Genomic DNA, 16,136 nt, shown 5'->3' with positions numbered 1-16,136 from the left:
GGCTCCTCAGCCCAGGGTGAGAGCACGGGGTGCGACTGTCCACCTGCGTTATAAGAATCAGCTGGTACTGCCCCCCTCTGCACAGAAGCTCTGACATGGTTCTGTTTGGGTTGGGTTGGGTTGGGTTGGTGGAGAGGGAGAGGGAGAGGGAGGGGGAGGGGAGGGGGAGGGGGGGTGGAGAGGGAGAGGGAGAGAGAGGGAGAAATTCCAGCAGGCGAGCGACACGCCTTCCCCCTCCCCACTCCCAGGGGCCTGCCAGTCGGATGTTTCTGTCAACAACCCCCCCACCCCGCCCCTCCCAGCTCAGACTTCCCCTGCCTGCCGGCCTCCTCCACACCCCCAGGCCCCAGGCTGTCAGTTCCAGGGCTGCAGGTGCGGACCAAAGTCACTCCTTGCCACCAAAAGGAGGAGGGTGTGATCTGTTTCAGAAAACATGTGAAACTGTGTTTCTCATCTCATCTCATCTATGATCCTCAAGTCTCCTCTTCCTCCCTCCTCCTGCACTGACTGTATGGGCCTCAAAAGATGAAAACTCCAACCCCGCTCCTGTCTGAACTCTGCCATGGAAATGACTTATTTTTAAAGTTTCCTGTTGGAGTTTTCCAGTGTGTAAATTCAACACTGTCACTAAATCATACCAAGTAAACAGCGATGAGTCATTCTCAGAAATCAGTCTCACGTTAGACCAATTATTCAAATGTCTGAGAGTAACATGAGCTAAGTGCAGCTTGGGGAAGGGTTTGTAACATAAGATGTACAGTAATACAAACAGTCCACCCGGAAAAGGACAATCACACCCCACCCACCCACCTAACAAGCAAACTTCTGATCAGCTGTCCCACCCAGCTCACAAGAGGGAACAAGGTTTCCTGCAATTCTCGGCAGAGGGGGCTGAAATGATACCTACGGGCCTTCTCAGAAAATTTTAGTCAAACAAACACTGGAAATATTCTTTAAGCTCATCATAGCTATTTAGCTATTTTCTTTTAATGCCAATAGTTTACTGTCTCTAAATGATTAAAGAACATATATTCTCTCTGCTTATGTATGTACGTGTGTCTGTATATATAATAGTATATATTAGTAGACAGAATTTCGTTTAATATAGGTATCTTTTTTGGAAATGTCAGTCTTTTAAGACTGGACTCAGAAAATTAATTACTTAAAAGTTGTCTGGATAAGCAAAGAGAATCATTTTTAGTGCTGCACCTGAAAGGTTGATACTGGATATTCTGCATGCATTTATTTACAAACAGAACTAGAATCTGTGACCACAAGGAGAAAATTGGAAGCACTGTGTCTTTGGCTAATGATGTTCTCAGCAGACAACCACTACAGAGGTGTGGCCAACACTGAGTCTGCACTGAACACAGCAGGAGGAGCAGGCGGCTGGGGAACGCAGGGCCAGGCCGCCTGGGTTCTCATGTGGCTCCACCACTGACTGGCAAGTATTTTAACCCGGACAGGCCTCAGTTTACAAATCTGTAAGATGGGGATAATAACACCACCTACTACTCTAGGAAATACTTGAGGATAAATGCACTGGCTTACGTAAAGGGCTTGGCAGGTGTCTGTCACAGTCAGCAGTATGCAATGCTTGCTTCTATTATTGTGACTGCTTTGTTACTATTCATTTTAGAAGCAATTTACTTTTCCGTGGTCTTAAATAAGGTTTAAATTTTTATTTTTCCAATCTAAATAAGTGGCCAAGGTTAACTAATGCCTTTTCTCCAAAAGAAAATGTAGGTACTTCCAAATGTGGACAAGTTATTACCACTAGTAGCATAAAGACTACAGGCAAGGAAGTGACTACGGTGACTGACCACAGGCTTTAGGCTTGGTTAGGGGGAGAGTCTTGGTTACTCCTAACCATATTATCGAGTTTGCTCTCAGCAAAGACAGAAATACATCACACAAATATGTGAAAGCCTGACGAGGGCTTAAACTGTTTCCCCTCCAAGGTGTATGTGCATTGTTAACATAGGTCTGAACTGAAGGAACCACAAGGCTGATAATGGAATTGTCAGTGTGATGCTCATCACAGGGAAGATGGAGGGTCGCGGAGAGTCGGGCGTCCCCTGCCCACCTCAAGGGCAGCACCACACAGACATCCTGAGCACTGCGCAGGCGTGTGCACCCCTGAGGCAGACTTGGGAGGCTATCTGCCTCAAGAGCGAACGTGGCCAGCAAGGGACCACGTGTGGTTTTCCCGTCCAGGGCCCGGCGAGAGAAAGCAAGCCCGTCCTTAGGCAGAGGGAGGGCAGCCCCCAGGCAGCCAGGCAACTGGCAGGGCCCCCGTCCTTCCCCCTGCCTTGGCTCCTGCTCATGGCACTGCCCCTCAGGGGCCCAACTCAGAGGGGCTGAGGCCCTGCTCCCCGAGGCGTCAGCAGAGGCGAGGATGGCTGCGCTGTGAGCCGGGCCCCGAGCCAGGACCTTCCTACAGGCCGTGCCCCGAGAGGCAGAGTGAGCTGGTGGCACATGGGCTTTGGGACTGGATGGGATAAACGAAACCCTCTACAGAACACCCCACTCGGGAACACCCAGGAGGCACTTGTGAAGGGCAGTCACTCGCGTTATCACAAAAAATAATTTCATCCTCAGGATAAATGCATGAGGCCAGTAATGTTATCTCATTAGAGATGAAGGAGCTGAGACTCTGAGAAGTAAAGTGTACCAAGGCTGCCTTCTTAGCAAGTAAAAAAAAATGGAATTTAAACTTTCTTTTTCCCCCAAATCAAAATTTTCCCATACACTGTGCTGAGTGTAAGAGTGTGAGAATGCCAGAAGCAGGGAGTCGGGGGGAAGCTCACGCAGTAAACACCCGCCTGGGCTACCTCCCAACTGCTCTGCTTGGCTGACAAGACTCACTTTCGTGACTAACCTCTGGAGGGCCCAGGGGACCTGGGTGACACCCTGCCACTGGGTAGCCTTTGTACCACCCGTGATGCCAAGAATGAAAAGCCAGAGCAGTAGACCAGAGTGGAGGAGGGATCCGGGATCCGAGCAGGACGAAGTCCCTGGAGGCTGGGGTACGCAATGAGGGAATAAATGGATCTAACACAGAATAGATCATCTTCAGAAACGGAAGATATTTAAGTCTTCAGTTTCAAGACTGAAACTGTCCTAAGACTCACAACTCCTCCCGTGGAGTTCAGAGCCCGTCAGTACGGCAAACAAAGGCCCACACGGCCTAGCTGGCCAGCCCTCCACTGTGGCCCCACCCCAGGTCCCTCGTCACCCTGCCACCCCACCTCCCACCCCCTCGGTCCTGGTTAAGTCCGGCAGGCAGCACGTGGTCCCACACACCTGCTCACAGGTGCTAATCTGCCTGCAAGGCCAACCCTCTTCTCTGCCTGCCTCTTCCTCAATCACCCTTGAAGGCCTAGATCCCAGGGCTCTTCCGGAAGCTCAGAGGGTGAGCCATTTACATCGACCATCTAGAATGTTTCTACTACTCATTCTGAACACTTTTCATACACCACTTATTCGACTCTATTTTCACACCTGTCTCCCCCCTTTACAGTGTGAATTCCTTGAGAGCAAGCACGAGGCCAAATCCATTTCTTCATTCCCAGCGCCTGGAGTACTGGCTGGTACACAGCATACGGCAGATACAGATTTGTTGAACTGCACTAAAAGCCTACACCACGCCGCCAAGTAGCACATTCGTTCATATTTGGAGTCAAAATTATTCCTGCTTTTACTCTTAACTGCAACACAGCAGTAGATTTGAATTAAAACTAAATTCCACAGCTTGAGACTGAATATCACTCTTGGTCCATTAGAATGTGATGGGTCTGAAATTAAATTCTATCAGAATGAAATAAGCAATAGGCTTTTAAGGGGGGCGGGGGGAGCAACCTCATAGTGACTTCAAGTGTTGATAAAAAAGGCTTTTTATAGGAACACGACTTTGATCCTCTTAATTTTCAGTTGCTGCCAGGAAAAAAAACAAAAAAACACGAAATATGCTGAAGATCAAAACTGTTTTAGATGTGTGACAGTTCGATTATATTTTTTTAGAAAAGGAGAATACTCTCTAACATTTGAAATAAGAGCACTTTTCTCATTTGACCAGAGAAATGAAGCCTGGGGAGATACAAAGAAATTTCACAATGTCAAAAGCACTCAGATTTTATTAAGTTGAGATATGTAACAGAAATCTTGGACACTCATGCACTCGGCAAAAGCTAGTATACCCAAATCAGAACACCTGACAATAAAGGGTGAATTAGAATTCCTATTCCCCTCAATGTTCCACACATTGGAAAAATAACCTTTATTATTTCTCCCCTCTCTCTCTGTCTCTTACACATACACACCACCTACCACCTCCATCCCAGATATTACTTGTTGGCAGAATCATCCAGATCCTATGCTCACGTTTTAATTTTTCAAATCCTTCCACTAAAAATATGATTGAAACTGTAATTGTTAAAGCCCCCAGACCTTGGCCAGGAAGGGTCAGGATGGTGTGCTACTCTGAAAGTAGGACAAGGAAAGAATTACCTTGGTCACTAATGAACTTGGCATATGCTCTTCTTATCACAGAGGAAAATCAGAATTCGGCATTCATGCCCCTTTCCGTTCTTAATAGTATTTTCTTATTATCAAAGTGATTCACATTCACTGTAAATACTACAAAAAAATACATGGGAAAAAGAAACCAATCCTTAATTTTACCAGCCAGAGATAACTGCTATTAATGTTGTAGTGTATTTCTTTGGGGTCATTTTGTCATGCACGTCTGTATCTGTGTAAATATACATATAAGATAGACACAAAAATATAAAAGTAGGGGTTTACGAGATACAATGTTGTGTCCTGCTTCCAATTCCCACTGACCATAACGTCATGAGCACTGGGCCAATATGGTGCATGCTCTTTGAAAGCATGGTTTTATTGGTTACATATCGTACCACCGTAATTTATCTAAACATTCCCAACGGATGGAAAAGTAGATTGTTTCTAGTATTATCAACAATGCTGACATCGGCATAAGTATAAATGCAGCTGACCATGACGGAGTGCTTATGTGACATCGTACAGGGACGATCTCATCTACTCCTCACACCGCTCTTTGCCATAAGAGCTAATATGACCCTCTTTCTGGCTGAGTAAACTGAGTTGCAAAGAGGCTAAATACTTTGCTCAGGGTCACCCAACTATTATTTAGCAGAACCCCAGGTGTAAACCTATTTAGGGTGGTTTGAGCCTGAGTTTCTCATTTATTTATAGCTCAGTCTATGACAATCTTCACTATTTCTAATCCATAAAATAACCTTGGTTATTCTGAAAAATCAACTAAATACTATCTAGACCTCTATGGTTCCATCTTTAACCCTTTACTCCTCTTTTTCTTTTAATATTTTACTTATTTATTTGGTTGGTTCGTTGCACCAGGTCCTAAGTGCGGTAGGCTGGCGGGCTCCTCAGTGGCGGCACGCATGTGGGATCTAGTTCCCTGACCAGGGATCGAACCCGGGCCCCTGCATTGCGAGTGCAAAGTCTTAACCACTGTGCCAAGATTTATTGTGGTGTTCGTTACGGGTGAGGTTAGATTTTTTTTCCAACTAGTTAACCAATTACCCCTGGTTCACTTTTATAACAAACTTTCCTTTTCTCTCTGGGTTTCTGGGCTTTCCTTCTCACATGTTAACTTTTTATAACTTCTCAGGTGTCTGCTTCTAAAGGATGCTCTCTTCCACTAACCTATGGATTTCTGTACATTGTTGATTATTTTAACTTCAGGGTATATTTTAATACTGTTGAGATAATTCCTCAGTTATTTTCATTTTTTGTCAAAATTCTGGGTTCCCCCCTCAGGGGACTGTAATTGGCCTAGCAATTAACAATGAGTCTAAAACCAACACGTATCTTTACAATATTCCATATTTCCATCCAGGAACAAGGTACTCAGTTTATGTGGCTGGTTTTCCCCTCACCTAAGTCTCTCAGATACCTCTTGTTATGGATACTGTGAAATAATGGTTTTTACTATTAAACACAAATCCGTTTAAAACCCCTATAGTCTAGAAACTGACCACATGGCCTAGTAAAGGAAACCGGATTTCAGGCTTTTACAAACTGCTGAGTCCCCGCGGGCAAATGACTTTCCCACTGTCTTCCTTTCGGTATCTAGGGTATGCGTAAATGATGCTTCTGAGAAATATGCACGTCCCTGAAATGCAGTTTTCTACACTAATCTCCAGGAAGTCATAGACTACTGAAAACAGTTCAACAGGAACTAAGGAGCGCAATCACTGCCCAGAACAAAGTCAGTCCCACATGCGCTGTTTTACAAAAGGTGCCCCCTCTTAAGGACTCACACACGTTGGTCCAAGATTTCAAATGTCTCTTTCTCCAGCGAATGTGGATGCACTGGAGCACAGCAGAGAATCTGGGTCTGGAGGTCAGACGTCAGCCTGCTACTGCTCCAAGCAAGTAACTCAACTACCCAAGCTCTGACTAACGAGTAAATTTGGATACTCATCCATTGCCCATTAATTCCTCACACTGCACATTAGGTATAGTGGCAGGTGTTAAACCAGACACGTGTGTCCCGCCTGCAAGGAGCTTACAGTCTCCTGGGGAAGAGAGCAGTGGGAACCACGGAAGAGCCTGGCACAGGCAGGAGCCTGGTTAGTATGCAATAGTGACAGACTACAGTAAATTGTTGTATTTGATTTATATATTTAGCATGATTCTTCCTTTTAAACAACATGAAGCCTTTTCTGCAAAAGAACAAGCTGATCACTCTACAAGATACAGAAAGGGGCTTGTGGGTCTTTCAAAAGAAAAAAATTTACAATACACTCAACCATGACATGTGTCCTCAAGATAGGAATTTTAATTTCATTTACTGTAACAGGAACTATAAGTTCAGGAAACTAATGGTGACGGTTTGATTTATGAATTTTGACATATTTCTTGAACTGGGATTACATTACAAAGAAGTGGAATTCTAAGCAAGCCAGCTCTTGCCTATACATTCAATCTTCAAATCAAAAAGCTGGGATTCTGTGCAACGTGCTTCTGACAGACGGAAAACACAGAGTCTAACTGAGATGGGCCATACACCTGTAATTTAAAAGTTCCTTAACACACTCTCGGGATTGAGCTAGAGCAGATTTTGGTATCCACACAGAAAACACTTCAGCTCTCTACTCAATAATAACGAAAGAGAAATTCAACTCAGAAAGTGGTCAAACTGAAGAGAAAAAAAACACATTCTCATCCTAAAGAAAGTTCTCATATTTGCTTTCACTCTGCTTCCTCCCAAAAGTCCCATCTATTAGAAAAGTAATAAACAGAGAATACGGAATATGAGGGTTTCTGTAAACACCTGTGAAATGTGTACAAATTTCCATTTAAATACGTACAATGGGGAGACACTGAAATGAACTAGATCTGCTCATTTACAGTGAGGCTGGTGCGGGAGGGGAGAGCAGGAGGTGGTAAGCAACACCAGACACCAAGACACGCTATGAGATGCTTTATGTAAGTGATCACATTTAATCCTTCCAACCCGGTGAGGTAGGTGTAACAGTTTCCGCTTTACACATGAAGAAGCTGAGATTCAGAGGTTAAGTCACATGTCCCAATTTACACTTTATACAGCTAAAAAGTGGTGAAATTAAGAGGCAAAAGTGGGTTTCTCTAAGTCTTGTCTGGATTCTCTGTACTGTCCCAAGCCTTCTGTCCATTGTAAGGTTCCCCCATAAGCATCACTCGTATTTATGGATCCAAATGTTACAGCCAAGGGAAGACAGAGGAGCCAGTGCCAGGAGAGCCCAATGTCAGGACATTTTCAATAGCCTATCTGGAATTCCCCAGTTAGTCAGGCATAGAGTTACGGTATTGAAGCTTCCTGTAAAAATGGAAAAATACGTGTCTGGGAAAGAGGGCCGATTAGCCATTATCATCCACGGAGATCTAGGGAAAGGGGTTTCACAGAAGACTAATCCTCAAGGGAGAAGCAAGGAAAAGTGGTGGTGGTGGAAGATGATTAGGAAGGTACCACTTTTACTCACTAAAGTAAAACTGAGTGACACTAAAGTCAAATTTTGTGTATGTCATGGTTTTGCCAGGCGTCAGTTTATGGATGCGTATCACACTACAGTCTTAAGTAAAAACAGCAGCACACATATGCTGCAATGTGCATCAGAATTAACAACTGATAATGTATTTACATACAGAAACTGAGGGTGGGGGGAGTATAAAGCAGGGGAGTAAGGAGTAGATTGACAGGGTAGAAAGGGGAGCGGGGGCGAGAAAGCTTCCCTGCACTGACCTCAGAAGGTTTTGAGGAGGAGGCACCTTATGACCTTGAGTTCTAAAGGCCAAGTTAAGGTCCCTCAGGTAAACAATGCAGGCTGGGAAGCCCACACAGGGCAGGCACAGGCCAAGAAGGCAGGTGCTGGCCTTGTGGGAAGACAGAGCGCCAAGGGCCCTGCCGCCTCAACCCACTCTACAGCAGCACAAAGGAAACACCAGCACACACTTGTCAAGCGCTCATTTCTCCGCAGACCATGCACTCAGTCAATTCTCTGGGTAACTGTTGAGTCAGCCAGCACTGACGCAGAAGACAAGGACTGACCCCTGCTAAGAGCAATAACCTTAAGAAAATAATTAGGAAAGAGCAAGAGATTTTCTTAAGTTTCATGATTTAATAGGTGAATATGCTGCTTAAGAACATTTCAAATAGAAAGAAATCGTTTTTAAAAAGGATTTAATAGTTTGCCTGCTCAAGGATTCTCCCATCTGGATGTGAAAGGTACCCCTCCCCTCGAAAAAAATCGTGTTACGAATGCTTAACAATCATAAATTTAGTCTAAAACTTTAAGATTAATGAAAAAAGTGCAATCAGATCTACAAAGCCTAAACTTCAGATTAAATTTTTTTTAATTATTTGCAAATATTATGCTATATAGATATCTTAACAGTCTAAAGTATAGATAAATCAAATAAGAATAAGGCAAATTACAATAAGTTAGAATATATTCAAATATATCCTAAACATAAAAGACTTTCAAAAATAATTACAGAACCCAGAATTTAGAAGAATATTAATTTTTGTTTAAAAAAGTTATTTTATTTTTACTACATGTCTTCGTTTACAAGTATAGTCAGGAAATTTTATAGTAAAATTGAGACTCCTTGAAGAGGAGGGCTGTGTCTTATCTGCTTTATATTTTCAGCATCTAAAACTGTGCTCAGTATGTAGTGGACAGTTGACAAATATTTTATTTATTTATTTATTTATTTATTTATTTATTTTGCGGTACGAGGGCCTCTCAGTGTTGTGGCCTCTCCTGTTGCGGAGCACAGGCTCCAGACGCGCAGGCTCAGCGGCCATGGCTCACGGGCCTTGCTGCTCCATGGCATGTGGGATCTTCCCGGACCGGGGCACGAACCCGCGTCCCCTGCATTGGCAGGCGGACTCTCAACCACTGCGCCACCAGGGAAGCCCGACAAATATTTTAAAATAAATTCTGATTCAAGAAAAATTTACTGAATGCTTACTATGTAGCAGGTACAGTTTAGATGTTGGGAATCACACAATGGGTAAAACATTTTAATGAGAAATGTATCACAAAGATTTCATATATATGTATATATAAAAATGAAACCTACCTTCAAAATAGATTATTCCAAATTGGGGTGGTCAAACAGTTTATTGTCTTTACACTTTGAACTTTTCCATATAGGACAGGCTTATTTTTAAAATGAAGTTATGCCTTTAATGAAAGCTTTATGCATGTTTGAACACATGGGATCCAACGTGTGTGAATGCTAGCAATCTTTTCTATTAGGAGGAGGAGGAGGAAGAGAAGAAACTGAACAGCATTTCCACAAAACCTTTGGCAGAATGGATTCAGCAGCCAGAACAGTGGATGGCCCACCTTAGTCAATATGATTTCTTTGGGGGAAAAAGGTAGAGAAACTAGATCAGCTGCTCATCCATTTTTGAAAATGCATTTAGCTTTATGGCAAAACAAAAACAAAAACCATGTTTGGTTTTTCTTCCAATAAAGCATTCAGTTAAAGAATTCATGACAATAGCAAAGAAAAGAAGAATGGGGAAGGAAAAAAGTAAACTATACACTCCTTATTCTAACAAAGAAGCTGGAGAATGCTTTCTTCATGTTTACAGCAATATCTATGTGCTTCTCACAATAGAAACCAAAATAAAATCTCCATTTCAGGTCCACAAAGGTTTTAAAAGTAAACTAACCACTACAGATGAAGCAAGAAAATACCACGTTAAGTCGAGCACAAAACACAAGGTAAGAAGTCGCTAAGTAGTTAAGCACATCTCCCTACCATGACTTGGTAAAGGGAAGTCTAGAAATTGCTTTACAATTCAGGAAATACTAGAATCCATCATGTGTACAGACCTAAGAGTTCAAGATTCATGGAAGACTGGGTAAGACAAATTTCTGAGCAGATTTTCAATCTGAAACTAGGCAACTTGATCCTCTTAAACACTGCCCAAAGACACAAATGGAAAGGAAGATTATTGCCCTTCGTGCTACTGTGGTGCAGGCCAGCTCCCGTCCTGGCTGAGAGAGGGCTACTCCAGGCACTGGCACAGCCAGACCGGAGGACCACGTCACTCATCTGCTCCTCTCCGACGGCCCTCCCCACAGGGACTTTGGTTAGAGCTGCTAGTGCCCGTGCGGATCTCCCTACTAAGGTGACTCTGTCTTCCCCAGAGCGTGCAGCACATAGCAGTTTCCAGTCAATAAATGCTAGCTGAATTAAATCACACTTAGTCTCTCTGAGCCTTGGTTTCTTCATTTAGAAAATGATGATAATATCTTTTCAGCCTTTTCCACAGAGGTGTCAAAAGGCTCCAAAGAACTAATGCAGATGAAAAGAACTTTGTAACAGGGAAAGGGCCACATAACTAACTACAGGGGGAGCCATCCAGCAGGTGGGCATGCACTCAGTGCAACGAACAAAGTTACACAGACAAGCACAGAGACCAGGCTGGGCTTAAATGGCTTCTGATCAAACCTCAGAGCAGTCAGGTAGTACACAAAGATTCCAGGAAGTGTGTGTCGGTAACTCTAGGATTCCAGTTCAACGAGGCAAGGATGGCCCCTCGGTGCTCCCAGAGGGGAAGATGCACAGGAGGACACACCTGTCTGTCTTATCCATCTAAGGGTCCAAGGCTGGGACCATCCACATTTGATGCATGGATGAATCAGAGACAGAGATGTGAGCAGCAAACGGGTGGCAGACTTGAACCAGGAGCAGGCCCAAGGGGGCTGCTTAGCCTGGGAGGGCAGGGTTCACCAGCCTCCAGCATCTTTGGTCTCAAGTCATTCAGGAAGTCTGTTTTAAACCCCTTCTCCAAACCCCTGGAGAGCTCCCAAATGAGAAGCTCCATGGTACAGGGGAGACAGCACAGGCCCAGGAGCTCACAGACAAATCTAAATTCTACTCTGGACTCTGCAAATCACTAACTGGTGGCCTCTCCCTACAGTGTGGCTGGCAGAACCGGATTTGCAGGGCTGATGCAGAGATTCAAGTGGATAACACATGCAGTTAGTTCACTAAGCACAACACTGGACATAGTAGACACTAAACAAATCAGGAGTCCCTTCTTCCCTCTGGGTGAGGGATGAACTAAATTAAGCTCAACGATACAAAATCCCCCTAACTCATACTTTTAGTAGAGAAAGAGCCAAACATCCTTTTAGGCCCCAATTTGCAGAGAAGTGCGACAATCCATCCAGACGATACAATGGAAATTAATGGCATGGTGATAAAGACCTGCTACATAACCATCCATTTCTCCAAAATTATAACTAAAGTCATCAAGTGCTCGTGAACTCCATCCTTTGAGGCATCAATGAGCAAGGCTAATAATGTCTCTAATGCTCAGATTGAATCAGGATTTGGCTGCAAGATTGTTATGCTGTGGTAGATTCTTTGGAAAGAGAAAAAAAAATCCCACAAGTAATGCTTTCAGGTTAAGCTTTTTGTTGGCATAGGTAAAAAAAGTAGGAGAAGCAGAGGCATTCTTACGCTCAAAGAATGAACTCCTTCATACCTTCAAGAGTGTTTGCTCAGAAGTCAGCAGTGCTATTAGCAACTGCACACGTGAAGGACACACTATAGACTTCCTGTGAGCCCCGCGACCTCTCCAGAGCAGCACTCGGGCACACTCCGTATTTACTTACGGTGCAATCTGACCCTGACTTCAGTGAGTTATTTCATAAGCCTTTTAAGGGTTACTACATTTTGTTCCTTTAAGAAGCCAATCCAAATTAGCAACAAAAGTATAGGTAAACACAAGAAAACCACTTCTTTTGTGCTCCTGAAGAAAGGCAGTCTTGGTCATTAAAAAAAGGTAAAGTGTTTTATCCTCTATCAACTTTCTCTTACAAAAATCAGTCCAGTAATTTTCCAAGGGTGGATCAGTAGTCTTCCACTCACACTTGCTTGAAGATGAGGAGCCATCAAAACGGTACACACATGTAATAAAGGAGCAAATTACCCAGTGTTAAGTTCTGTGCCACGTCCTATAGGAATTATTCCAGTTATCAAATGCTGCAAAACACACTACCCCAAAACTTAGCATCTTAGGATGGCCATTCCATTTTCAACCTTTTCTCTCCTCTGTTCTTTAGACTGGATGATTTCTTCTGTTCTTTAGACTGGATGGTTTCTACTCATCTATCTCCAAGTACACTGACTCTTTGTCATCTCAAGTTGTTAAGCTCATGCAGTAAAATTTTTGTAGTTTATTTGGATACTGCATTTTTCAGTTCTAGAACTTCCACTTGGTTCTTTTTTATAGTTTCCATTTCTCTGCTGAGATAAGCTATCTTTTCATTCATTCAAAGCATGTTTTTTTTTACATCCTTGAGCATAGTTACAACTGCTTTAAAATCCTTGTCTGATAAACCCAACATGTGTGTTACCACACAGTCTATCTCCGTTATCTTTTTTGTCTGGATAACGGGTCATATTTTTCTGTGTTTCATAAGTTATCTTAGACATTGTGAATGTTATGCTGTGGAAAATTCTAGATCCTATTATATTCCTCTAAAGAATATTGATATTTTTGTTTTAGCAGGTAATTACCTTGGTTGGACTTAAACCGTAAACTCCAGGGTGGCAGCTCAAATCTCAGTATAATTATCTTATCCTTAGCTTAGCTGCTTGGAGCCTGCCCCATGCATCTCTGATTCAGGCACCAGCAGGGATTTAGGTGGCTGGTACACAGAATGTGGGGCTTAACTTTCTCCTTTCCGGGATTCCCCCTTTTACTTTCTAAAGGCTGTGACTGCTCCAAACTGTCCTTTGATTCTTTAAGCTAAAAGTGCTGTAGATTTTCTATCAGAGTTTTAACTGCCCTGCATGGCACACTCTCTGCTGCGCCGTTCTTCCAACTGTCATTTCGATTCCAAAATCTATCTGTTTGTGTCAAATTTGAGTGTCTTCACATAGCTGTCTTTTGTCCAGAGTTTATAATTATTATTTGCAAGAGGATCAGTCCAACGTTAGCTTACACGGGCATTAACAGAAGCAGAACCTACAAAAAAAATTTTTTCCCCAATTTTTTACTTTTTCTCACAGTGTTGTGGGTCATGAATTCAGAAAGGGCTTTGCCAGGCAGGCTGTCCCTGATTCATGTGGAATCAACTGGGCAACTGAGGAACTGAGCTTGGAACGAAGGAACTGAGCAACTACCTAAAAAGTTCCCAGATGGTTTCTCACTTACATGCCTGGTTCCTTGGTGTTCCTTGACTAGTCCCTTTCTCTCTCCTCACTGCATCTCATCCTCCAGGACTTCTCCATGTGGACTTGGTAATCTCAGGGAATTGCATGATGATCTCAGGGAAACTGCACTTCTTACATGGTGACTGGCTTCCACGAAGCCAGATACAGAATCTGCCAGACCAGTCAAGGGCTACACCAGAAGTGGTACAGGATCACTCCCACCATATTTTATTATTCAAAGCAGTCACAGGGCCTTAGTCATCTAGATTCAAGAGGATGGAGAAGTAAATCTAACCCTTGATGGGGGAGTGGCAAAGTCACATTGCAGGAATACATGCAGAATGATGAGGTACTTCTGCAGCCATCTTGGAAAAAATATAACCTGCCACACATATATTCAATATCTGACGAAGCAAAACAAATGCCACCCAAAGTAAAACTCTGGAAAAATACAGGCAGACTTGTTCAATATGAAGCATATGGTCCAATTCTCCTGCCATCTCTTTTTAATCACATTATCAATACAATTGCCCCTAAGCTATTCAGCACAAAAGAGGTTTCTAATGGCAGTCTATTGAGTTTTCAGAGATTTAATACTTAAACATCATGTCCATTTCAAGATATCGGGAAGAAATGCTTATGATGCTGTCATCCATAAATGTAGGGCACAGATGTTAAGGTTTGTTTTTTTGTTTGTTTGTTTTTTTATACATCTTTATTGGAGTATAATTGCTTTACAATGTTCTGTTAGTTTCTGCTATACAACAAAGTGAAATCAGCCATATGTATACACATATCCCCATATCCCCTCCCTCTTGAGCCTCCCTCCCACCCTCCCTATCCCACCCCTCTAGGTCGTCACAAAGCACCGAGTTGATCTCCCTGTGCTACGCAGCAGCTTCCCACTAGCTATCTATTTTACATTTGGTAGTATATATATGTCAATGCTACTCTCACTACGTCCCAGCCTCCCCTTCCCCCCTCCATGTCCTCAAGTCCGTTCTCAACATCTGCATCTTTATTTCTGCCCTACCACTAGGTTCATCAGTACCATTTTTCTAGATTCCATATATATGTGTTAGCATACGGTATTTGTTTTTCTCTTTCTGACTTACTTCACTCTGTATGACAGACTCTAGGTCCATCGGTTTGTTTGTTTTTTAAGATAACAGTTAATAAAAACTACTGTTTATTAAACGTCTACTATGTGTTTGAAAATTTCTAGGTTCTATTTTTCATTCACTGTTCTCTATATAAACAAATAGTGTGTTTAAATGCACAGACTTAGGACAGCATTGACTATTTGAAAGAAAGGAGACTGGCTCAAACACTATGGACAAAGACAACACAAAACTACAAAAATACAAACCCTAATACAAACAAATATGACACATTATGTTTACCTGTGGCAATATATGCATATAGATATACCTCAGGCTACTTTCTAAGCACCTCAAGCTTCATTCCCCAAAAGTGAACGGATTCTAAATAAAGCCACGTGTGTATGAAATGTACTAAGAAAGAACCGTACCTTGTCTTGGTTATCTTTATTCTTGTAACACAGATTTCCAATCAGACGGATGAGATGAGACCTGAAGCCCTCAGCCATATTTGAGATGTCACCTTCTGCTTTTATGCAAGCACAGGGGCTGAAGATGTTTACGGTATCAAGGCCAGCTACATGAATCGCTCGTAAAAGTTCTATGACAAAAACAATGAACTTCATTTTCCATAGAAAAATTTTTATTTTTATGTTTTATACTAGATTCCCATAAATAAATCTAATTTATTTTAATGGATTAAAATAAAACACAGGTAGAGTACTGAAAGCTTTCTTTAAAATAACAATTAGAAGGCTCTTCTGCTTTTGCTTTAGAATTTTTCATGACTCTAGTTTTGCAGATAAGCCAAAATGATTACCCCCACCTGGACTTTCTATTTATCCACAAAGAAAAGTTAGCTAAAAAATTTCTACCATCTTTCCTAGTAAAAGGATTCCAATTCCAACTTCTTTATGAAGGAACTCATGCGACAACTACAGTCAGCTAAGTCTAACCTGCAACACCTATCTGTAATGAGCCATATGACAAAAACTAAGAAGCATGTTGCTTTTTTTTCTCATTGTCCAGATAATCAGAAGGCAGCATGTGTTCCCCATTCATCTATGTTGGCTACCCTCAGGAGAAATAACTTAACATTGTTATACTCTATGAAATGCTTGTAGGCAGCCTATGAAAGTAGACAATCTTCCAGAAGCTTTCTTAAATGTTTTCACATTATCTCATTTAACACTCTCAATAAAGTTACTAAAGGCAGGTCACTTTCCCAATTTTATAATGACGAAATCAGGCTCAGAGAAGTTAGTAATTGGGCAGAGTTGGGCTGACAACCCATGT

At 42.5% G+C, this 16,136-nt stretch overlaps 1 protein-coding gene across 1 annotated transcript in view; it reads right to left on the bottom strand.

Annotated features, from left to right (window-relative positions):
• Nucleotides 1–16,136, bottom strand: part of ATXN10 (ataxin 10) — a gene marked incomplete at its 5' end in the record, with an annotated part of 159,811 nt that overhangs the window by 79,245 nt on the left and 64,430 nt on the right. The window contains one exon of the mRNA XM_079715481.1: nt 15,272–15,441. Coding sequence (XP_079571607.1) covers nt 15,272–15,441 — 170 coding nt within the window. The remainder of the gene's footprint in view (nt 1–15,271; nt 15,442–16,136) is intronic.

The sequence above is a fragment of the Hyperoodon ampullatus genome (assembly GCF_949752795.1).
Source record: "Hyperoodon ampullatus genome assembly, chromosome: 11".
In the NCBI taxonomy this organism is placed as follows: Eukaryota; Metazoa; Chordata; class Mammalia; order Artiodactyla; family Ziphiidae; genus Hyperoodon; species Hyperoodon ampullatus.
This window is presented reverse-complemented; position numbering and strand designations above follow the sequence as displayed.